This window comes from Lonchura striata, chromosome 5 (genome assembly GCF_050655825.1).
Source record: "Lonchura striata isolate lonStrDom1 chromosome 5, ASM5065582v1, whole genome shotgun sequence".
NCBI lineage: Eukaryota > Metazoa > Chordata > Aves > Passeriformes > Estrildidae > Lonchura > Lonchura striata.
In genome coordinates this window covers 68,999,077-69,023,740 of record NC_140707.1, presented here as the reverse complement: position 1 = coordinate 69,023,740, position 24,664 = coordinate 68,999,077, and the positions used below count along the sequence as shown (strand labels likewise).

General features: G+C 48.5%; 1 protein-coding gene across 2 annotated transcripts in view; it reads left to right on the top strand.

Moving 5' to 3' along the window:
• Positions 1 to 24,664, top strand: part of DAAM1 (dishevelled associated activator of morphogenesis 1) — a 91,345-nt gene that overhangs the window by 44,797 nt on the left and 21,884 nt on the right. For both annotated transcript variants that reach the window (XM_077783912.2, XM_077783911.2), the window contains exons 4-16: positions 6,617 to 6,706; positions 16,053 to 16,124; positions 17,315 to 17,409; positions 19,547 to 19,880; positions 21,003 to 21,113; positions 21,212 to 21,315; positions 21,730 to 21,796; positions 22,121 to 22,238; positions 22,353 to 22,491; positions 22,828 to 22,886; positions 23,201 to 23,388; positions 23,714 to 24,019; positions 24,123 to 24,230. In XM_077783912.2, the coding sequence (XP_077640038.1) occupies positions 6,617 to 6,706; positions 16,053 to 16,124; positions 17,315 to 17,409; positions 19,547 to 19,880; positions 21,003 to 21,113; positions 21,212 to 21,315; positions 21,730 to 21,796; positions 22,121 to 22,238; positions 22,353 to 22,491; positions 22,828 to 22,886; positions 23,201 to 23,388; positions 23,714 to 24,019; positions 24,123 to 24,230 (1,791 nt within the window). The remainder of the gene's footprint in view (positions 1 to 6,616; positions 6,707 to 16,052; positions 16,125 to 17,314; positions 17,410 to 19,546; positions 19,881 to 21,002; positions 21,114 to 21,211; positions 21,316 to 21,729; positions 21,797 to 22,120; positions 22,239 to 22,352; positions 22,492 to 22,827; positions 22,887 to 23,200; positions 23,389 to 23,713; positions 24,020 to 24,122; positions 24,231 to 24,664) is intronic.

Sequence of the window (24,664 nt, the reverse complement as noted above, 5' to 3'; positions counted from 1 at the left end):
TGACCTGTTGGCTTGATTTCCAGCTTGAGCAGCTCCCTGGGATGCCAGCAGCAGAAGCAGTGTAAAATCTGCATGAAAAGGGAGCTGCTGCTTGAATTCAGTAAAGAGGTGAGAGGTCCACATTTGAAACCTTTTCTATTTTCCAGCCCTATGCTTTGTTATGGTAGGAGGTGCTCCCACCAAAGGACAGCCATCCCCAGCTCTGGTTGATGAGATTGAATCAATTTGAGCTGTCACAGTAGTAGATAACAGGCTGAGACATATTTTTGTTGTTTTTTTCAGGGTGTATGTACAATTGTGTGGAAAAAGTGCTCTGGTGATGCACCTGCAGGGCTTCTGGATCCAAGAGTGCTCTGCAGGGTGAAACTGTGTAGATCAATAACTCAGGCTGGAAAAGTACCCTGGGTTAATTAAAATGGGAGAAAGGTTTTCCAGATGAGGTCGGTGAAAAGGTCACAGGAGGCTGAGCTCAATAAATAACATTAGGGAAAAAAAAATATATATGATAACAAAAAAGGAGAAACTTAGTGGATACCTCTCTTAAAATACAGTCATATTGAAATAGGAGCAGCTATGAAACCTTTAGCCTATTTAAAATAATGATTGAATTAAAATATTAAAACATTACATGCTGTCTGCCTCAGTTAGGTGTCTGAACTGATGGGAGCGTGAATCAACTGCAGCTGGAGTTTATTGAAGGGCTAAATCAGCTATTGATGGCCATAATCTTTCCTGCAGAAGGAGGAAGGAATATATATATTTCATTTATGTCTGTCCAATGTGTTCAGGTCAATAGCTGAGCAGGGTGGATTGGGGTCTTTCTGAGACTAGGAAGAAAAATTCATTGTGGAAGGAGGTTAACGAGGCATGAGCACTTCCAAGTGCTTCTGTTATTCCTTGTTGCTGCTACTCGTTCACTTGGCTGTAAGCAATTTCCTTTATTCAGGAAATTCATAAAGGCAAAATGAATAATAATCTTTTATCTGTTATGCTTATTCATTAAAAATATGAATAGTTGATTTTTACTCATGTTCTGTAATTGCAGCTGCAAGTTGTCATGGAGAAATTAAAAATACACAGTGATAATATTAGCAGGGATTGGCTTGTCTGAGGAGTTGTTTTTAAGCTCTCAGGGCACTGTAGTTCAAAAGAAGTGTGCTGAGGAGGAGGCATTTTTATTAGTGATAATAAAAACAAAAGACTTTTTAAAAAACCTCTGAGATAATTCTGCATGCACTGAAAATTGTAGTTGCCTAAATAAAACTGCAGCTGGAGGATCTCCTCCTGTGGCACAGGGTGGGTGCGGAGGCAGGGGGTTGTTTGTAACAGCCACTGGTTAATAAGGATTAATATGTCTTTTTTTTTCTGAGAAAACAGCTTAAAAGGAAAAGAAGGAGCTGAGTAGGGTGTGTTCTGAGGCAGGGGTTTGCTGGAGGCAGCAGGGCCAGCAGTGGAAGCAGCAGCGGCGGAAAAACACGAGATGAGGAATGGGGGGAAAAATGCTGATTGCCATTTCCCCTGACACCACAGCGTTCTGGGATAAATCAAATTGATGAACTTGGAGAAGAATGCCTGGAAGAGAGTGAAAAAGCAGTATGACCCTTGAGAAAGGAAGGCGGTGCAGGCTTCAACAGGCTATTATTTATTGACTTTTAAATTCCCATGCTGGACCCCTTAATGCCAAACATTGCCAAAAAGTTCACACTTCGTTTTTCCCTTCTATTTTTTCCAATTTTTTTAAACATTCTTGAATCTCTCTCATGCTTCATTTGATGATGCAAGAGATCTCATCTTTACATGCTATAGCCTCGCTTACAGAAGTTTCTAAACTCTGTGCATCCATCCACCAGGAGTAAATTCACTTGCTATTTATTGTGTTGGTCATTTACTGATCCAGTGACATCTTTCTATATATCTGTGTGTATGTGTGTGTGTGTGTGTGTATATATGTACACACACTGGTATGTATAAGTAAATCCAGAGAGAGAGAATTTGTGGATTCTTCATCCCTGGAAGTTTTAAAGCCAGGTTGGATAGGACTTAGAACAGCTTGGTGTAGGTGTGTGGCATCCCTGCTTACAGGGAATGTGTTGAAACTAGCTGATCTTGATGGTACTGCCCCAAACAAGCTTTTCTGTCATTCTGTAAACATATATGTATGTATATACAAACCAACAAATTTTAAATAATTCAGTTATAAATAAGTATTTCAGTTATAAATAAGATCCGGTCTCCTCCATGTACCGAACTTGCACAATTTATCAACCAGAAAGATGCATTGGATTGAAAGGTTTTTCATCTTCTTTTCTTACAACCTGTAAGGATATTTGGGAGTTGCAGACCCCTCTGTAGGAAGTTGTTCCTTATTTAATCTCTACTCCCCAGATGCTTCATGCAGAATGTTTGATGGCACGAAGGACCTGTGGGATGTAGGGGAAGAACCCATGCTGGTCACGCTGTGGTCTTGTGGACATGGGTGGGCAACATTTGGGCTCACCCAGCTCCAGGAGCCCATCCTGGAGGTCATTCCTGCAGTCAGGAAATTTGCAGCATCCTGCTGTCTCCATCCTGTTGGCCCCACTGGTGCCCGTGGCTCTCAGTCTGTGGAAGATGCTCATTAAAACATGGCATGAGTGAAGTGGCAGGGACAGGAGTTTGTCTCAAAGGACTGTGCTGTGAATCTGAGGCTGGACTTGGTGCTTTTCCTGCACCAGGGAGGGTCAAACATTTCTTTGACCAGTGTTTTTTTTTGGCTTGATCTGGCTTTGCCTTCAGGAGGTGGTAGGAGATGGCAGTGGCTACCAACCAGAGAGGTGGTGGTGCCATCTCCCTCCTTGGAGAGACTCCAAAAGCCATCTGAGAATGGCCCTGGGCAGTGGCCCTGCTCGACCAGGGGGTTGGTTGACCACAGGGCTCCTCATAGCATTGAGTGGCCAGCTCAGGGAGGTGCAGGCCATGGAACATCTGTCCCTGAGTGCTGCTGTGTGTCCTCCAAGGGAGAGCTGTGGAGCACTTGTTTGGCCCACAGGGTTGTGCTCACCATGTGCTGAGCTGAGCCACACGTTTCTTAGGTAGCTTTAGGAGAATGCTGTGAGAGCTCACCTTCAGTGGAGCCTGTGCTGTGCTCAGAGAGAGGAGGTGAGGTTTGCTTGGCTGAGATGGAGAGCTGTCAGCAGAGCACACAGCATGGAAGTGTTGTACCTTCTAGAAATAGCAAAATACACACTAAGAATCAAAGCTTCCCTGTGAGTTTTTTTTAAAAACCATATTCAAATAAAGATTTAATGTGGAAACCTGTTTCCTGATGTAAAGGTGAATAGTTTAGCTGTACAGGATAAATATTTAAGAGTAGCATATCTCTTTCCAGTAAAAACACTCTGGGCAGAGACTTCCTTTTGGTGTAAAAACGAGGCTGTTATTTTTTATGCCACTGACCTGATTCCAGAGCAGTATTAAAAACAGGGAAGTTGGCAGATCCTGACATGGGAAGCAGCCAGGTGGAAGGGGCAGAGCTGTGAAAGGTGAGGGGTGAGGGCTGTGAGGGTGATGGACACCGACCCTCTGGTTGTCTTCTCACTCTTCAGCAGCTGCCAGCATCACACGCTCTGGTGGGATTGTGTGGGTTGCAAATGTCCCATAAAATGAATTTTCCAGTTAGAATCACCTAATTATCAAGCTCATGATTATTAATTGAAGGCCCATATGGGTGTGAGTTTCTGCACAGCTTCTCTGCTGTGCTGCGGCTCAGCTCGATTGTTAAAGGCTTTGTGGGATTTCTACAGTGGGCTATGAGGCCCAGAAATCAGGTGTTGTTCCTGTCCTTCCTTGATCTTTTGGAGCTGGAAAGGGCAGTTTCTGAGCAGCCTGCACTGAGATGCACATCAGGGAGCCTAAGCAAAGGGCTGGAGGTGGCTGCAGGAATCCCCAAACATATAAAAACCAGCAAAGACCTGACTCTTCACAGCTGAGTCACTGCTGTGGTTCCAAATAGCAGTCGTTAGTCACTCTTTGATTATGAGGATTTTCATATTCACTGGGTGCCACGTAGTATTTATTGAAACACCTCTCCCAAGCATCCTGCAAGATATCATTAGGTAGGTGTTGCTGAGTGATGCAGGGCTGTGATGACTGAATGTGTTAGAGCTGAGGCATGATGAAATGTGCTGTGTGAGACTTAGAAGCATTTCTGCACCTTTCTGGATGTGTTTGCACGTTGTCATGTGCCAGCACCTACCTAATATGTTCTTCTGTTTTGTCCCTTCTTGCTCTTGCTTAGCCTTCAACTTAGGTTTAGATTTTTTTTTTCTTGGTTAATAAATCTTCACATTTGCACAAGTTGTCTTTTTAGGGTATGGGCATTTTGAAAGTTTCAGTAAATATTTTTCTAAGTGCAGATGTGCGTGGCTGGTGCTTTCAGGCCTGGTTATCAGATTCACATGGCCAGAAAGTGGGGTCACAGTGGAAGCAATTTCCTGTGCTCTCTCAAACCCTCACCACAGAGGTAAATATTCATCAAGAGACCCTTGTTCTCCCCCACACTCCCAGATTTACTTTTCCATTGAGCTGAATTTCAGCCGGGTCCCTGCGTGGGTGTCATCCTGTTGGTCACCTTTAGACTTTCAAAAAAGTGTTCAAGGCCAGGTTTTATGGGACCCTGAGCAACCTGGTTTAGAGGGTGGAGAATGCTGGAACTAGATGATATTTGAGGTCTATCCCAAGCCAAACCATTCTGTGATTTCTCTGAACTGAGGCTGAAGCAGAGCTTGGATGTTTGACTGGTTGATAGCCTGAGGAGACAACGGAGAAGTGCAGTTTTGATTTTGAGGCATGGAAGGCATTGCCCCAGGCTGGGGTGGAGGTTGATTGCTTGATAGTAATCTCTGACCTCCCAAGCTGTAAGGACCTGGGAATGTTTGAGCATGGCACTTTTTGGAGTAGTTCCTAGCCCAGGTTCTCCTCCCTGGGTGCAGGAGGATGGGATGTGTCTTGCACTGAGCTCAGGTTTTCCCGGTCCTCTCTTTTTCCCCAGTCACTCTTGTAGCAGCATGGGTTTTTCTGTTGTAAAGGTGTCCAAGTGTGCTTCCAGAACTCCATCAGCATCAGCTCTGTGCATCATGGTTGGTTTGAAGATTTGGGGCAAAAAGGTCGGGGAAGAGGCAAAGCCTCCTCAATGAGTGTGTAATAGAAAAAAACAGCAACACCTTTCATTTTGAGGAGTAATTTCAACAAGAAGAGAAATCAATACCTGCAGTGCATAGATAAGCCTTTCTGAGATGTTTGGGACTGCCAGCAGCCCTCTGTCACTGGCTGTTGTGCTGGAGGGCCCCTAGGTTTGGGTTACAAGAGAGCTGAAAGTTCCCTTCCATGGCTACTGGGTACAGTATGAGCTTGAATCATATCAGCTGCATTTCTTGGTGCCCTGTGGGCTTGCTGATGCAGGGACCCATCTTTTGCCAGAGGCATCTTGCTCAGCCTTCCCCAAATGAGGCTTTGATTGGGGTGCAGAAGCTGCCAGCTTTAGTTGGTAAGTGTTATTGTTCAGGCAGGAAAGCTTTAACAGCTCTCCATATGGGGTGTTTTTGGTTGCTGGAATGAAATGTGTAATTTTTAATGGGGATCCTCTTACTTAAATCCACAGTCTGGGTGGGATGAGTTGGCTTGAAGCCGTGGCAGGGCTTTCCTGTGACCTTCTGCAGCCTCTCCCTGCTGCCCCCAAACCCCTCCAGCACGAGGATTATCATCAGTGGTGGTGATTTTAAAGAAACACCCATGCTTCTAAGATCGATGTTGGCTTTAGCAACGAGCCTCCCAGCCCTGCCTGAATGTTTTATTTAGTTCCCTCATAAAAGCTTTGACCTACATCCAGCACCAGGAAGCGATGAGGCTTTGATAATACTCGGGCATCCCGGCGGAGGGCACGCTGCTAACCGAGCTTCCAGGTCAGAAATGGATGTGTACTTTAAAACATCAGATAAACCAATAAATGCTTCAGTCAGTAAACAGCTTTATCTCTGCCAGGCAGTGTGTGATCCAGTTTTGATGGGGAGGATGTACCTCTTTATGAACCGTAGGTATTAGGAAAAGAGCTTTCTATTTTTAGCTGTAAGAAAACAAAGCAAAAGCCAAACCCCACAGTTTTTGATTATATGAGGGTGTCAGCAATGGAAATGGGCTGGATCACGCAGGGTGAGGTGCTTCAGTGAAGTAAAGATGATAAAAAAGAAAGGTCCTGTTTGAATTTTTCTTTGCTGTGTGTGTCTTAGATGAGATTGCTCACCTGAAGCTGTCAGTGTGAGTCTTGTGGGCAGCCGTGATGGCTTCATGGGTGTCCTTTCCAAAACACTTAGAGCTTTTAAAAGCAATGCAGGAGATGTCTGGGAGGGGCAAGGCAGGGAAGTTTGCAGCCCAGAGTCAGGAGAGGTCAGCAAGAGCAGGATGAGAATTGGCATCTTTGCCCTGACAAATTTGAGAGTCATGGGGTGATGCTGTGGGGTCACTGCTGCACTGTGGTGTGACCCCACATTGATTTACACTGCTTGTCTGGGGGGTTGTGTCTGTGCCATCACCTGTTTGTGTACTCATGGTGCATGTTTTGTGTTCCTTTTCCCCTTTCCAGGATGAACTTGACCTCACGGACAAGCACAGAGAGGCCATGTTTGCGCTGCCAGCGGAGAAGAAGTGGCAGATCTACTGCAGCAAGAAAAAAGTAAGAGACTTGTTGGGTGCTGAGCCTCCTCCCTCTCCTGCAGGATGGGGAGGAGTTAGGGGGAAGGACACAGCTCTCTTGGAATGCTAGGGGTGTCACAGAAATGGGTCTGTTTCTGGAGTGACCTTGGGAAAAGAAAGTCTTTGGTCCCCAGCCCATTCAGCATTCAGGCTGGAGGGAGTGTCCCCACAACTCACATGGGTGTCCCCACCCCTATGCTCATCCCTGCCAGCACATCAGGGCTCTGTGGGCACTGAGGCTGGCCTTGCAGGGGTGAGGGGCTGCTCACCATCTCCTTAGAGCCCCTCCCAGTACCTAAAGGGGGCTTATCAAACAGATGAGGATGGAATTTATAGTAGAGGCTGTTGCAGTACGACAGGGGTTAATAATTTTAAACTGGAAGTTTATTTAGGTTAGATTAAAGGAAGAAGGTTTTTACAGTGAGGGTGTTGAAACACTGGCACAGGTTGCCCAGAGAAGCTGTGGATGCCCCATCCCTGGATTTTTTCAGCCTGGGTTGGATGGGGTTTGGAGCAACCTGGTCTAGTGGCAGGTTTTCCTGGTGACAGCAGGGGCATTGGAAACACCTGATCTTTAAGGTTCCTGCCAACCCAAACCATTGGAAGGTTCTGTGATTCCATTCCCTGATTTGCCAGTGTGCCCCTCACCCAGCTGCAGGGGGTGGCTGAGCAGTGCTGGCAGTCCCTGGCCCCACTCAAAGGGTTCTCACTGCTGTAAATGTCTCTTTTCTCCTGCTGTAGCAATGGCACCAGATTTTCCATCCACATTTTAGGCCAAGAGCAGGCTTACCTTGCTCATGTAGGATTAAGTTTTAAGCCTCTCATAAATACCCCTGAAATCCCTGTATTATTGTTAGACAGAGGCCTGCCATGCCCGAGATTTAAATGGGAGGGGAGGAGGGATGTGAACAAATTACAGGCACTGGTCTGGATCAACAGGAGAATGGGCAGGGGATGCTCACTCCTCACTCCCTGGTGGATAAGCAAAGCCTTGCCCTGGTGTGTCTGGATAATGGGAGAGTTAAATCAAGCAAAGCCATGTAATTATTATTGTGAGTGCAGATTATGTGCTATCTAATCTCCAGAGGAAGGGTTTAGATGGAGCTGATGGTGGCTCTTTCCCTTTCCAGAACCTCCTGGCTTTTTAGAGGCTGTGCTGTGAAGCTCCTTGCTCACGGGGGGAAGGAGCCACAGAAGTGCCTGTGGCATCCTCTGAGGTTCTGGGAGCAGGCATCCATCTGAGGCTGGACCCTGGCTGCTGCTCTGCTCTGCTCCTGATTCCTCTGGCTGCTCCCAGCCACTCCTTCCCTACTTGTGCTGCCATCACAGTGAGCTGCAGAGCATATGTGCCACTGCTTGCTCTGATTGAGACAAATGCTTTTCTCCTGCTTTTTAATTAAAAATGAGTGAGACCATATCAATTAAGGCTCCAGCCATGGAGGAAATCAGCAACTCCATGGGCTGGAGAACATGGCTGTGCACAGCAGGCTCTAGGCTGGCCTGCCCTGTGTGATGGTGACTGGTGAGCAGCACAAACACTGGTGGATATCCTGGCAGCACAAATCTTACTTGTGCTCCTCTGTATTTATGAGGCCAGATCACCTTCATGGCATTGGGGAGAGGGGCTGGACTTCTCCAGCTGAGAACAGTGTCTGCTTTTTGGGCAGGGCAGCAGAGCTGGGGATAGGATGGTGGTCCTACCTCCCTGGCTTGGCTGCACCCTGAGTGGCAGCGATTTGGGGAGTGCAGAATGTGCCCAATGCCTGTATTTAACAACAAGTTGTTGCTTGAAATGTTGGGTAAAACCCAGTTTTACCTGGTGAGTCCCAGGGGGCTGGTGAAGGTGGACATCAGCCTGACTTAACAATCCAGAATTGTCCCCTGAGCAGTTTTTGCTCTTTACTCTGCTGCCAGTTTTGGCTGGTGCTTCTGCTTTGCTGTCAGTATCACCCACCACACTCAGCTCTCCAGAGCACATCCCAGATGTTGCTGTTTTATGTATTTCCACGACGGGCAAGATTTCGTAAAAGGAAAGTAAAAATTAGACATTTTTTTGCTGGGTTGTCCTGGAAAGAGACCTGACAGCACCTGGCCTTGGCAGCGCCTGTTGAGAGGAAATAGGGGACATCCAGCTGTTCCCCAGACTTGTTTCTTTCCCTGGAATATTTCCCCCTGGCCTGCAGCCCTATATCCTGGTTTCTCTGCCCTTCTAGCAGCTGGTTTTATCCCAGCCCACAGGACTGGCTTGGCAGGGTGGAGGCTTTGTCCTCCCTGATTCTCCATCTGTGGAGGCGGTGGGTTTGATCCCATCCTTGGGGATTGCACTGCATGAGCTCCTCGTGGTCCCAACCCTCCTGTATCACTCAGGGGACAGAGAGACAAAAAGCATCTCGTGATGGGGCTGGCCAGCTCTGTCAGCAGCAGCCCGAGGAGGAGCTGAAGTCTGCACTAAATCCAGCAGCCATGCAGTGCTGGGGTCAGGAGAGAGATTTAAAGATTATTCTCTGAAGTTGTCAGCCCCTCTGTGGCTGGGGAAAAGCAGGGAAATGCAAAGGCAGAGATGCAGCGACAGTGGGATGAAATCTGCTTTTAGAAGTGGTATTTCTGGGCCATGACTCGTTTCATAGCTCATCCCAAAATACTTCACTCCCTGCTGGCCCTGCTCTCCAGGAGAGGATATTGCTCGGAAGCTCAGGGAGGAAGCAGGAGGGTTTCCAGATTTGCTGTTTCTTTGGCTGTGGGTTTGCCTCAGTGGAGGAGTGTGACTCAGGATGGCCTTTTTCCAGAGGGAGTTAATAATTAACCCTTCGTGCTTGATCTGCAGGACCTGTTTTACCACAGGAAATTTGGCTCCTGACAGCCCTTGTAGCTCATGTCAAGCTGTTAAAGCAGCTCAAAGGGTGGCTTTTATGAGCTTCAAAATATAGGTGGGTACAGGGTGTTGGAAGCTCAGAATAAATAACCAGGTGGGAGGGATGGGTAGTGAAAAGCAGTTAATGTGAATGCAGGGTCTGGCTCTGCCCCTCTCCCTTTGGGTCCAGCTGAGCATTTCTAAAGCTGGAGTAGAGGAAGAGCCACCTGCAGGGATGCCAAGGGATGCTGAGCTCTGTAAGCTTGTGTTGAAAACCCAGTGGCATCACTAACCCTGGGTGCATCACTCTGAGCACTTTGAAGCAAAGCTTGTATCTAAAATTTCCTCAGGGGTCAGATAAAAACCAGCATCCTTTTGCACTAGGAAGAGGCAGCAGTGGTGATTTTTCAGGGGAAATATGTAATAAATGAGTGATGTCTCTCCAGTAATCCTCTATTTCCCAGGCAGACAGTCTCTTTCCCTTCCAATTGCTCCTTCCACCCACTCCCTCCAGAGAGCTTTGCTTTCCAGCTCGTTCTTCCACTTGTCCTCCTCAGCTCCTTCATGGGGCTTGCCTTCCATTCCCTTCATTTAAAAAACATCAATTCCCCATATTTTTTGCTGCAGTAGCAGAACTAAGAGCAAAAGCTGACAAAGATGGCATGCAGGGGAGGGGAGGATAAAATAGCTCGGCATTTTGCCACGCTCCAGGGTCACCTGGGATGGATGGGAAGGATTTCATGACCTCTGGACATCCAGATATCCCTGCTGTTATTGCAGCAGCAGGTTGAAATACCATCTCAGGTGTCATTTGCTCAGGCTGAGCGAGAGAAACTGCCTGTTTGCATGGCTGGGGATGTTTTCCACTGGGAAATGTTTATAGTTTTTATCTTTCAAGGTAATTCCCCTTTTAGTTCCAATCACAACACACTTTTGTTTAAGCAAGGTTTTTCTCGCTCACCGGCCAAAAAATGCATCTGTTAGCAATCTTTTTGGATTTTGAAGTGAAGCTTTTCAAACAATGAACCAGCTGACTACCAAAGGCATCTGGTCATGCTATATTTGCTTATGGGGAGCATAATTCCTAAACCCTGGGAAAAGCGTACAGGGGCACGTGTGTGTTTGTGGAGGAGAGGGTATAGCAAGTGTTAGCATATGGAAAACCAGAGCAGGCTGGGCTGGGCTGGTTCAGACCCTGAGATCCCAGCTTGGGGAGAGTCTGGTGAAATTCCAGCCCTTTGCAGCGTGGCTCCGTGGGGAAGCAGCTTTATGGAATTGCTCAGGTGCCGTTCCAGGGATGCCTGGAGGGATGAGGGAGCCTTGGGGGGCTGTGCTGGGCCCAAACGTCCACCAGCAAACCCCTTGCAAAGGCTGGGCTGGATTTAAACATCTCATACAGGCTGCAGACCCCCTGGGCTTTAAAACCCATCCATGCCACAGCCTGCTTCCTCCCTGACCTTGCAAACAGCATCCAGGGGGATCACCCAGGAGGGAGGGGTTGCCAAAATGCAGTGAGCTGTCAGCTTTCCCTTGCTCTGCTGTTATGGAGAAGCAAGGAGGGGTGGGGAACACTGTGCAAAATAAGTTATGTCAGGACAATGTGTAAAAATGAAGGGGGTGTTTCTGTTTTTGCAGCTGGTGCCAATTGAAGAGGGTATTTTTTAATCCCTTCCTGTGACTTTCCTGGGGAGTTCTCCTGGGGCAGACCAGCCTTGCAGGTGGTGCCAAGAGGGAGCTGAACCACCAAAATCACAGAGTTGTTAAGGTTGGAAAGACCTCTGAGATCACTGAATCCAGCATGAGCCCAGTGCTGCCGTGTTCACCCTTAAACCATGGCCCCAAGTGCCACATCCCCACTTTTTGGAACACTTTAAGGATGGTGATTCCACCACTCCCTGGAAAGCCTGTTCCAGTGCCTGACCACATTTTCAGTGGAGAATTTATTCCAGACATCCAACCCAAGTCTCCCCTGGCACAACCTGAGGCCATTTCCCTCTGTCCTGTCACTTGCTACCTTGGAGAAGAGCCACAGCTGCTGTCACTGAAGGGCTCTCTGGGGCTTGCATGGAGCTGGCTGCTGTGAGCCAGCCCTTTCCTTCCAGCCTTGTAGGACATCAGGTGGGTGGGGAACTCAGCCAGCCACCATCAATCATCTCAAAGCAGCTCCAGATCCAGTTATCCCAAAGTTACCACCATGGGCTCTGTAGGGAAGCAGGATGCTGGATCAGATGTGACATCACCTGCACACTGAGGAGCTGCAAGATGTTGCCAGAAGCTTGTTTAGGAAGCAAAGCAGGTGTGACAAAGCACTGAGGAGCATCACAGGTGTCTTCCTCTCCACCACCATGGGGACATGCTGTGAGGTTGCATGACATGCATGAGGTTGAGACCAGCCTTGAAGTTGCTTTGAGCCACCACTGGCTGAGCCCCCACCTCGTCAGTTCAGTGGTCATTGGGAAGAGAAGGAATTCTGCCTGTGGGAGCTGCTGACACTCCGAGGGGGAGGCACAAAGGCTGTGGCAGTGTTGAGATGTGTGTCAGACTCATCACCAAGATGTGACAGGAGTGTGAAATCTCCTTGGGAAGAGCAAAGGGATGGCTGGAACTGGCAGATTGGTGACCCTCATTGAGAGAGCTCCTGCTAATGGCTGGGCACTGCTTTCCCTGTGGTGCTGAGGAGGGGATGGAGCTCATTCATGGGTTTCACATCACAACAGCCCCTGCCACCATGGAACAGAGCAGCATCCATCAGCACAGAGCTCAGGGATGAGGGACAGCAGAGGCTGTGGCATGAGAGGGCGACGTGGTGACACCAGGGCAGCTGATGGGATTTGTGGTTTTGCCAGGTCCCTGGAATGAAGAAGTAGGTGAGAGGTGCAGGTGGAACAAAGCAGGGGATGCAGCAAGGTCTGCCCTTGTCTGTGCAACTTTGGCATGTCCTAATTTTTGCAGCTGAGCCCATGTGGTGGCACATCGGGGCCTGGAGGACAGTGAGGGATGTTGATGTGCAATTAAAGCCATCAGTGTGTCTCTAACAGAGCAGCTCAGTCTGGGTTCCAGCAGGGTTCAGATCAGCCCTCACTTCTTTGCTGCTTGAGAGCACACACAGCAGACTCAGCCCAGAGAATAAGAAATGGGAGATGCTCAGTGATGCAGTGGAACATCCTGGAGGTACTCACATTGGAGGTGCTCAGCTTTGTGTCTGGGCATCCCTCCCTGAAGGCAGGCTGCAAAACCCACTCTGCATGCTGGGAAACCATTTGACACCCTCAACTTTTCAAACCCTGATGCTGGAGAGGTTCCTCCCTCCTCCCGGTGCTGAGCAGAGCCTTGTGACTCACTTCTCTCCGGGCTGTCGCTTTGTCAGGAGATTTCTTTACCACCAGGAATACACCAAAGGACACTTATCAATGTGCTGTGGACCATTAGCCCCAGTAATTACCACTGAGCAACGTCCTGCAGCGAGCTGAGGGGAGGGAAGCCTGTGCCCTGATCTTTGCCTGCTTTATTGTGCAGTCCCCCTTTGCCTGGGAAGCTGCTTTCCAGCGAGCCTGCCCAGCTGCTCATTGGAATTAATGAGGTTCTGCTGCACTTAATTGAGAGCACTCTCTAAATTGGGGGTTTCAGGGAGGAAATGCAAGAGCCTGAGGGAGCCGAGCAAAGGGAAATATTTATAATGCAGCACGTTAATTATAAATGAGCAGTTTAGCCAATTTTGTTGTTCAGCCTCCCCTTCACCCCCTGGAGACCTTTATTTGCTCCACTGCTCCTTTCAACCCTAAATGAGCAGCAGGTCCACATCCCTCACAGGTGTTCTCAGCACGTGGGAAGGTCCTGGGATGTGGGATGCCCCAGCCCTGCTGCTTTCCCTCCCCATTCCTCAGCACGGATCTCACTCCCTGCCCAGGTCTCGTGGCTGGGCACATCTGGCCACCTCTTGCTGCTGTGCCTTGGTGGGGACCTTGCCACCCTTCCCAGCTGGTGTTTCTGGTGGGTGTTGGAACTCAAAATATCCCTCAGACATTTTTGGAGGTTCCAGACCCAGGTCAGAAGCATTTGAGACGCTGGCAGGCAGCTGGAAACAGCTGTGATTTTGGATTTGAACCATGGAATGAGTTACCAACCTTGCAGGAAGAACAAGAAGTCACAAAAGTTTAGATATTATAGTAGAAGTAGTCACAAAGTAGAGGGGAGATCTTTTGAGTGCTGTACAGGGGGGTTTTAAGTCCTGTACAGGGGGAGTTTTACTTTGTACATGGAGGTCTGAAGTTTTAAGATGGAGGGATTTTGGCCGGTACTGTCCTTCCTCTTTCTTCTTCCTTACCTCCATGTTCTTGGTGATGCCGGCGCTTACGGATCAGTTTAAAGTAGAAAAGCACCATTTAATATAGGTAGTAGGCATTGGGGAAAAACTGTAACCATGTAACACGTAATGTACCATATAAAAGATAGAAAAGCACCATTTAATATAGGTAATAGGCATTGGGGAAAAACTGTAACCATGTAACACGTAATGTACCATATAAAAGAGAGCAGCAGCTCTGGGCGGGGAGAGAAGAAGCAGTCGGGGTCAGAGAGGATGTCAGGGTGTGTGTGTGCCTCTGCCTGAGCTGTGAGCAAACCACAACAGCCCCAGAAGAAAATCTTTTAGATAACTTGCAATAAACTGCCTTGAGACCGAACAACAAGAGCCTGCAGAGTTTTTCTTTGGAAGCTCGGGGTGGAGGAGAGACTTTTCCACCACACGGAAACCCTGAACCAGGCTGGGGTTCTGACAGTGGGAAAGAGATGCTCCTTATTAGAGGGACAGTGGGAAAGACCTTCTCTGACACCTCCAGGAGGTGACTGGACCATGTTCAAGGCACCTGTGAATGTTCCAGCTCTGCAGTCCCCTAGAATACATTTGCATGCTGGACTCTAAAGTGGGGCAGGAGAGCTGGGGAAATCAGAGTGCCCAGAAGCTTTGTGCAGAGCCTTCCCCTGGCAGGGCACAGGCAGCTGGCAGGAGAGGGTTGGCACTAGTCTGACACCAAGCAGACAGCTGGCCTGAGCCTAAGCCCAGCTGCTTGGCATCTCTGAAGGACTCTGGGGTCAGGAAAAGTGTTCGAGCAAAGGGCAGAGGTTTCCAGGCCTCTTGGTGCTCTCAACCTTGTGTTGTCCCTACCTTGGAGCCAGGCATGGTGGAAGGAAGGGTCAGGTCTGGAGGCACAGGCTGTTCTGCCCAGGACCGAACTGAGCCTTGTCCAAATTACCTGTCCTTGACTCTGCTTGTCCTCGTCTTGGCACGCTGCAGCTTGGGAAGTTTGGATGCACAAAATTTCCACATAAGCCTCTTGAGCCACGGTAAATGTTTGGGACTCTGCTCCTGGGGCTTGCTGAAAGCAGCCGTGGCTGTCTGCAAGCACAGATGTGGGGGCAGAGAGGAGATCATCAGCTCCCACCATACCCACCATAGGTGTTTGTGGTGTGGGATGAGGTTTACAAGCATCTCTTAAAGTTAGGGAAGGGGCAGAGCCATGCAGCCAGTCAGGCAGTGATCACAAGGTGGTTGCTGATGGAAATGTTTGGGATTTGTTTAGAATTTGTTCACTCCAGCCTAGACCTGTGTGGCATTTCTGCTGTGAAATCCTCTTCTTTTAATATATATATATGTCTTTAGGAAAATAAATTGGGGGGAAAAGTTTAATTATGAAGTATTCCTTCAAATTCTACCTACTTACTCCATGCACCCCTGGGAATGTGCAGCACTAGTTGTCTGAGCTGGGCTCAGAGCTTCTTCAATCATGTCCTACAAGAACAAGGTAGAACCTGAAAACCCCTGATGAGCCCTGACAGATGCAGGGCATCGTGGACCAGGATGGCCAGATGAGGCTCTGCATCACTCAGTGTCACACATCATGGGCCCAGGGGTGACATCATTTAAGGGGTGACATTGCCAGATGCATGTTCCCTCCCAGTGACTTATGAAGTCCCCAGAGGAATTGTTTTGCCTGGAGTCTCTCTTAGGATGTTGCTATGTTGATAAGTCATGGTTCTGCTCCAGGAGTGCAGCCTAGATCATGTCACATTTAAACATTCTTCATTGCTTGTAAACATTTTCCCCCCTGAGCATATTCAAGGCTGTGCAGCCAAAGCTTCAAGGGCACTGTAGAGTTGAAATGAGAGATTTGAATGTAAAATTTCAGTATGGTTTCCCTGAAGCTGATAATCACAAGACTGATGCAGGACCAGTGGGGCAGTGTTTGGTCATAGGCAGGTGATGTAATTGTATTTGTGGCAGTTCAATAAACCAGGCAATGTTTGCATAGCTGGAGTCAGGGGTAAGCTCAGAATATAGAAAGTCACACTTATATTAATATGAAGTCATGCAAGAGCTCAGGGGTGCTTCAGAAATGGTTGGTCATGAAGGGCAGGGAATGTTAATACTATTTTTTACTAATCTGGCTTTGTTTCACTTTTTTTATCCCCTATCTAGGACCAGGAAGAAAATAAAGGAGCCACCAGCTGGCCAGAGTTCTACATCGATCAGCTGAATTCAATGGCTGCTGTGAGTATTCCCCCAGAGCCCTGGTGCCTCTAAGCCCCGTGTGGGGCAGCAGAAGGGTGGGGACAATGTCCCATCATCATGCCTGGGAGGGTGGCAGTGCCACCTGCTAGACCAACAGGTACAGCTGCAAAATAGAGAGATGTTCCTAAGGCACCAGGGGCGTCCGTGCAATCACAGATCCATGGATGGGGTTTGGGTGGGGAGGGACCTAAAAGGACATCCAGTTCCAACCCCCTGCCACCAGAGCAGGTAGCTCCAAGCCCCATCCAGCCTGGCCTTGAACACTCCCAGGGATGAGCAGGGGCTGTGAGCCAGGGGGGAATGAGCTGCTTCCCTCTGGGAAGGCAGGAGCACCCAGTCCTGGCCATGGGCTGCCAGCCAGGCAGAACCCTGAGCCTGAGCAGAGCTTGTGATCAAAGCCTGCCAGATGCCTGGAGGGTGGCTTTGATCTCCCTGACATGCTGCTGAAGAGGAGCTGGGTTAAATTGAGGGGTCAGCACAGCTCCTCATATCTGCTGGAACCCTTTCTGCTTTGGATTAACTTCAGCCAGGGCTGGCAGGGCTCACCCTGACACCTCTGGGGGCCCAGCACTGTTGGGTGGTGCAGGAATCACTTGGGGAGCTTTCAGCTGTAGCTGTGCCTCGTGCATGCCCAGGGAGCAGGCAGCCCTGGTGCAGGAGTCAAATCCCAGCCCCAGCCCCAGTTGGAGAGCAAAATCCAGTGTGGGAGATGCATGCTGTGCACACAGCCACTGTCCCCAGCTGAGATGCACGCTGCTGGGTTGCACTGGGAGACTTGGGTTGGCTGTTCACCATCCCTGTGGCCTACTCTAGATGATCTCCAATAGCCTAATGCCTTTTTTGGATGCCTTTATTTCACATTGTGGTGCCCAAAACTGCCCTAAAAACTCAAGGTGAGGCCACACCAGTGCAGAGCAGAGCAGGAGTTGCTGGGGGGCTTGGAGGCAGTGCCTTCATCTCTCTGTCCCCAGTCCAGGCTGTCTCCTTGCAGACCATGGGGTGGTTTTCCTCACTGCTCCTTTTCCCAAGTTCTGGGGTTGCCATAAGGATTCTAGACTTCCAGGATGGGTTTAGGATCCCCATGGATTGGCACAGTGGGTGGTGGGCACTGCCACTCCTTGGGCATACAGGGAGATTCCCCTTCTGATTCCTGCCTTCCTCCTTCCCAGAGAAAATCCCTGATCGCCTTGGAAAAAGAAGATGAGGAGGAGAGAAATAAAACAATCGAAAGTTTGAAGACTGCACTGCGGACAAAACCAATGAGGCAATTCCCTTCCCTTCCCTTCCCTTCCCTTCCCTTCCCTTCCCTTCCCTTCCCTTCCCTTCCCTTCCCTTCCCTTCCCTTCCCTTCCCTTCCCTTCCCTTCCCTTCCCTTCCCTTCCCTTCCCTGCCCTTCCCTTCCCTTCCCTGCCCTTCCCTTCCCTTCCCTTCCCTTCCCTTCCCTTCCCTTCCCTTCCCTTCCCTTCCCTTCCCTTCCCTTCCCTCCTTGCTGCTGTTGTGGGGTTGGATTTGAGTTCTCTGGCAGAACAGGGGGTTAAATAGGAATATAAATGGGAGCTTTACAGGGTGAGGGAGGCAAGGACTCTGAGGCACTAATTGCCTTTTTTTTTGTTTCACCAACTGCTTTTTTGTGTCACATTTTGTCATTTTGTTCCTTTTTCTTGGTCCTTTTAGTGACCAAGACCTCTCTGTCTGTTCAGGCAAATCAGGCAACTTTTGTTTTTACAAATTTTCCTTTTTACTGAACAGAAGGTAAAAATTCCTTAAAGATTGTGTTTTGTGTTTTTTTTCAAAGAAAACAACAATTTTTATTGGTCAGCTAGGACCTTTGTTTCAACTTCAACTCCTCTTGCAATTTATAAGGCAATAAAGTCACATGAATCTTCAGGCTTTTATGAAATGGAAAACAATTTTTGATGGGAGGATAAATGAAGGCTGGGATGCTTTCTGAATGTCTGGAGCTTTTCCTAATTTTGTTTTCTCTGAAGTCTGCATGCACCCTTTTGCAACACTTAAAGTGCCTCAGGTTGACATCTTTTGATGGGAAGATGTTCCATTGGGAAGTGCCTGATTTGTTTTGGTTATGGAAGAAACAAATGCACTATTGTTTGTAAATACCTTTCCCTCTTCCACCTGTGGATGATGATAAGAAATTCCCAGGGTCCAGGGTGAGCACCTGATTTCTGTGACACCTGGACCTTGTGGGTGCTGGCCCCTGCAGTGAGCATGAAACTTTATAAAATCCATAAAAGTTTGAGTGTTTTTTGAGGGATGCAGCAGATTCCATAGAAGATTTTACCTGTTGAACCTATTTTTGCACCCAGGGAAATGAACACCAACTTTCCTATTGACTTTGGCTGGAAGAAGAGGAGGCTTTGAAGCAGAGAAAGCAGTTTTCCCCAAGCCTGCAATTACCCCCTTTGTTGCATGGCTTGTTTGGAATTAAAATCATCTCAGTGCTGGGATGTTCTTGGCTCGTTTGCTTTCTGAGCCCATGCCTTTTGCCAAAGCAGAGACACCCACCATGGATGGCACTGGGCATGGGGGCCCCAAAATGCCTCAGCAGTGTGCACTGTTGTGTCTGCCAGCTCCAGTGAATCTGCCTGGGGCACTGACCTCTGTTTGCTGTCTGCTTTCTGTTCAGTGGCAATGTGGGTCATGTAAAAATCAGAAATCCCTTAAAATTGGGGAGCTGTGCCTGAGGGAGGAGAAGGGTGTGGATGGTGAGGCAGGAGAGGTAGCAGAAAGCAGAAAGGCTGACACTGAGGTGTCTGCAGCTGATGAGGAGGTGACTTCAGGGCTTGGGGTCTTCTTCCAGTTCAAAACTGGTCTCAAGACTCAGGCTGGTATTTTTTGCAGTGTGACTGCAAACTTCCAACCTCCACCCTGAGACTTGTGGTGATGGCTGGGTTAGCTGGTTCTCTTTGAAATATCCTCACTCTGAAGAATCTTGTGCAAGTTGAAGAACCTTGTAGCATAGGCAACCAGGCACCAAGCTCATCCCTGTGTCTGGGCCGCAGACAATTTCAGGGGAATTGGATATTAGGTTGAAGTTGGATATTAGGAAGGAGGTTGGATATTAGGAAGAAGTTTTTTACAGAAAGGGTGATAAAATTCTGGAATGACTGCCCACGGAGGTGGTGGAGTCACCATCCCTGGATGTGTTTAACAAAGCCTGGATGTGGCACTGGGTGCCTGGGTTTAGTTGAGGTGTTAGGGAAGTAGTTGGACTCAATAATCTTGAAGGTCTCTTCCAGCCTTGTGATTCTCAGCCCTTCAGGCTTTCTGCTATCCATGAAGAACTATACAGAAAGGTTTTAGGTGTACATAACAGACTCTGTTTGAGGATAAGGCAGACCTTCAGCATTTTATTTTAAAGTGAAAATCCCCTTTTCTGGCAGGTTTGTGACCCGGTTCATCGACCTGGATGGCTTAACATGTATCCTCAACTTCCTCAAAAGCATGGACTATGAGACAGCAGAGTCTCGAATACATACCTCGCTCATTGGATGTATAAAAGCACTAATGAACAACTCCCTGGGCAGGGCCCACGTCCTGGCCCACCTGGAGAGCATCAATGTAATTGCTCAGAGTCTGAGCACAGAGAATATAAAGACAAAGGTGGCAGTGCTGGAAATCATGGGCGCCGTGTGCCTGGTTCCTGGGGGCCACAAGAAGGTACTGGAGGCCATGCTGCACTACCAGAAATATGCCAGTGAAAGGACTCGTTTTCAGGTATGTGGGTTTGTTGTTTGTAGTGGGTTTTGGTTTGTTAAGTTGAGATTTTTACTAATTTTGAATTTTTTTTTGTTAATATTTAAAGAGTGTGGTGGGTTTGGTGTTGATTAGTTATTAGTGTATTTACTTCTTGTTGTGAGATAGGATTAGGAGAAAGGTAAAGCAGGTTTAAAACTTTAAAAGGGTATGAAGAAGATTTTATTAGTAGTAATTAAAAGGGAAAAGGTACTAGGAATTAAACTCTTCAGAGCACTTCACTCCAGAACCCTTTTTTTTTCTTATTGATAATGTAAAGAAACAAAACCTAAAATTTCTAGTCAGCTTATTATTTCTAAAACTTTTTTTTTTTTCAGTTTACTTAGGGAGAGAAGTTTTTTTGTTAATGTTATGGAGACATTTTTATAAGAGGGGAAAAAAAACAGTTCTTTTGTGATTTCTAATTCCTTCTCTGATAGCAGCTTATCAGGGTTTGGGGAACCCTGTTGTCCTGAAGTCCCTCCTGTCTTCTACAAGTTTTCTTACAGTTTGTTGATGGGTTATGTTGATTTATGGGGTATTGTTTTAAAGATACCCCATAAAATATTGTTTTAAAGATGAGATGTTTATGAGTAAAAATTTTCATTACTTATTTCTAAAATTATCTTCATCCTTGGGAGCAAGAAGTTTTACATCACTTCCCTAGATTTCCTCTGTTCCAAAGCACAACAGTGTGTCTCCTCTCACCTCTCAGCCCTTGAAATTCAGCATTCCTGTCCCTAAGTGGCAGCTTGCAAATGTTTTGTTATGGCTGTTTGCGAGTTGAAAAATCCAGAATTACCCCAGAGCCGTGTCTGATGGGATCTGCAGCCGATTGAGGAGGGAGGAAACAGTTCTTTAGGGTGACACCCACCAAAAAAAACAGGCTTGCTTGTGCAGGGTCACTGGGATCACAGCTCTGCAAGGCTGCAGCAAACCTGCCTGGGCTGGTGTTGGCCCAAATGGGTGCTGGGGTGGCCAGCAGCTGATGCTGCATCACCTCGTGGGAGCATCCCGAGGAGTCGTTCCTGCCCGTGTTCCCTGGCTGTTGGGCCAGCACTGGGGCTGTCCCAGGGCACTGAACTGACACCACGTGTTTGGCAGACGCTGATCAATGACTTGGACAAGAGCACGGGCCGGTACCGAGATGAAGTGAGCCTCAAGACAGCCATCATGTCCTTCATCAACGCCGTCCTGAGTCAGGGCGCAGGCGTGGTGAGCACCAGGGCTCTGGGACAGGGAGGCCTTGGGCTGTGCTTGGGGTGTTCACTGCAGTGAACTTGCTGTGCTGAGCCCACAACTGTCCCTTGCAGGAAAGCCTGGATTTCAGACTCCATCTGAGATATGAATTCCTCATGCTCGGCATCCAGCCAGTCATTGATAAACTAAGACAACATGAAAATTCAACCCTTGACCGGTGAGTAATGACCCTCAGCACACGTGTGATTTTTTTTGTCTGCTGTCCTTGCTTCAGGTGTCAGCCTCTGGGGAAATCACATGGCTCTAGAGTCACACCTCTTACAGAAATTCCTTGCTGTCTCCAGAGAGGGAGAAAAAAATTCCAACACGGTTTTGCTGCATACTGATGCAGGGCTGAGCTGGGGAGGATGTGCCATCAGGGGTTCAGGGGATGCTGTCAACCCTCATCCACCTCTTGCCATCCCAAAAGGCTCCTTGAACATTCTGTAGTGACTAGGAAGTCTTGGTGTTTCAAACCCTCCCAGTGTCTGATCCACTAACAGACCAGCTGCCTGTAATTTATTGATTGTCACATTCATATCTGCTTTTAACAGGTTGTTCTGGTTTGTTTTTTTCCCCTTTCTTTCCTCAGGCACTTAGATTTCTTTGAAATGCTTAGGAATGAAGATGAACTGGAGTTTGCCAAAAGATTTGAGCTGGTGAGTACAAATGCTGCTGATACAGATGCTGGCACCCAGTGTCACAGTTAGTTTTAAAAGAGTGGTCAAAGGAATAAAGAGTGGTCTTTGGATAAAATGTAGAGCTTGGAAATCTTTCCTGTTGTCCTGTCCTAGAGCCTGCTTGTAGCCCTTTTGTCCTTTGCCTGCCCAACAGCTCTGTTTGCCCCTCGCAGGGCAGTGCGGCCAGTTTGTCTGTCAGTTTTGGGGTGGGGGTGGCTCATGGGGTGTGGAGCTGAGACTTGGGGAACAGGAGACCCTGTTGAGGGTGCAGTGGCCTTGACCTTGCCTGGCTCCTGCCCACAGGTCCACATTGACACCAAAAGTGCAACTCAGATGTTCGAGCTGACGAGGAAGAGGCTGACGCACAGCGAGGCGTACCCGCACTTTATGTCCATCCTGCACCACTGTCTCCAGATGCCTTGTGAGTCCCAGCACAGCCTCGGCTTGCTGGAGCCTTGGCAGCCCAGCCCTGCTGCCCAGCAGCCTCACAGCCTCCCCTGTGCTCACGTCAGTCTCTCCCCTTCCTTCCCTGCAGATAAAAGAAGTGGCAACACTGTCCAGTACTGGCTGCTGCTCGACAGGATCGTGCAGCAGATTGTCATCCAGAGTGACAAAGGGCAGGACCCCGACGCCACTCCCCTGGAAAACTTCAACATTAAAAATGTTGTACGAATGTAAGTGCTCGAGTGTCACCGCTCCTTGCTCGTTGCTGTCACACAGTGATGTTCCTGCTCCTTGACTGGACATCCCTGGAGCTGTTGGCTTCCCAGGACTCACCCCACCTTAGCAATTAAGCCCATCCTTTTTGTTAGACAGCACTTGCAAGTAATATTTGAGATTAAGGAGTTTTTGCGTGCTCCCTGATAAATTTTACGTAACACAGCAGAGCTATTATGTGTACCACTTGGGGAGACTTAAATCCCACTTACTCAGTTGTGTTCCTTGCTGGTGATGGTCTCCTATCTGCTGTAGTAGGATTGTCTCATGTGCTCCATCTCTTCTCCTTTCAGGTTAGTCAATGAAAATGAAGTGAAACAGTGGAAAGAACAAGCAGAGAAAATGAGAAAAGGTGGGTAATGGAGAAATACACAGTGTCAGTGCTAACCTTGGCTAAACAGTTAGCATACACATGTGTTTGTATGTTTATTTATACATGTATCTGCAGGCTTTATTGAAGGGCTCAGACAGTATCATGCCATGGAGCTGACGTGGCAAATGGGCAAAGCAAATAATATTTTTTCATGGAGAGGCTCCAAATGGGGTATTGAGGCACAGCACAGGCTCCCTTTTGCCAGCTGCAGCTTCTCTGCAGGGCAGTGTGGGGCTGCTGTTGGCAAAAAGGAGTGTTTGTCACCCACCAGTGGTCTCCTGTGGCTGTTTCAGAGCACACAGAGCTGCAGCAGAAGCTGGAGAAGAAGGAGCGGGAGTGTGATGCCAAGGCCCAGGAGAAGGAGGAGATGATGCAAACGCTGAACAAGATGAAGGAGAAGCTGGAGAAGGAGTCCAGCGAGCATAAGCAGGTCAAGCAGCAAGTGGCAGATCTCACAGCACAGCTCCACGAGATGAGCAGGGTGAGACCTCAAACCTGCTCCTGCTGTGTAATGGGGTAACTCTGTAACCCTCTGCATGTGCTATGGGGTAATTCCAGGAGGCTGAGCTGCATGGGGGGACTGAGAAAGAGGCTTGTTGGAAGAGCCACCAAGGTGTCAATCCCTAGTGATGGGGTGATTTGCCTCTCAGCTGCACTGAGCCTCAGTCAGGAGTGTTGAAGTCTTTGAATGCTTCCTTTTGTTTCCTAAAATTGAACCAAATTAATTAAAAATCAGCATGGGGGTATTTCTTAGCTGGTGTTCCCCAACTGCATATGACCAATCCCTGTTCCTCTTTCTGTCCCAGAGGGCGATCTGTGCTGCCAGTCCTGGAGGACCTCCCATGCCACCAGGAGCACCTGGTGGCCCTTCACCTTCCCCAACTCCCGGCTCTCTTCTTCCCCCTCCGCCACCCCCACCACTCCCAGGGGTCTGTCCCCCACCGCCTCCCCCACCACCTCCTCCAGGGGGTCCCCCCCCTCCCCCTGGCCCCCCACCCCTGGGTGGGCTGGTGCCTCCCCTTGGCCCACCCCCGGGCATGGCCTTCAAGAAGAAGAGCATCCCTCAGCCGACGAACGCCCTCAAGTCGTTCAACTGGTCCAAGCTTCCAGAGGTGAGTTGGGCAATAATTTGGGCAGGGACACTGGAGGTGCTGGATGCTGATGTAAGGGCAGTGGGTGAGGACCCCAGCCCGCAATGCTCCCACTGTCTTGCAGAACAAGCTGGCAGGCACCGTGTGGACCAACATAGATGACACAAAAGTGTTCAAAATCCTGGACCTTGAAGACCTGGAAAGGACATTCTCAGCCTACCAAAGACAGCAGGTAACAGCTGGCCCGGGCTGGGCACACCTGGGCAAGGTGCCACCATTGTGGGATCATGTGGCTTCACTTGTGGTCCCAAAACACATCTCCCATGATCATTTCATACCAAAGCCACGTTTGCCAGATCAACTTCTTCTGCTTTGTCCTCTCACCCATGTGCCAGAGCCTTGGCATTGAGGTGGCTGTTTGTGGCTCCCTGTACCTGATTCCACCCCTGCCCACACACCTGATCACTTGCACCCTGAAGGTGGATCATCAAAAAAACACACACACACACACACACAAGAAAAGAGACAGGGAATGCTATGAAAATAACCCCCAGATGTGGCCACAGTTGGGTAATATTTTTGGATTGCTCTTAACAGCAACTGCTCCATGTGTCTGTGTTGGGTGGAAAATTTCTATCCCTCTCTGGCCAAGAAGGACTAAGCCTT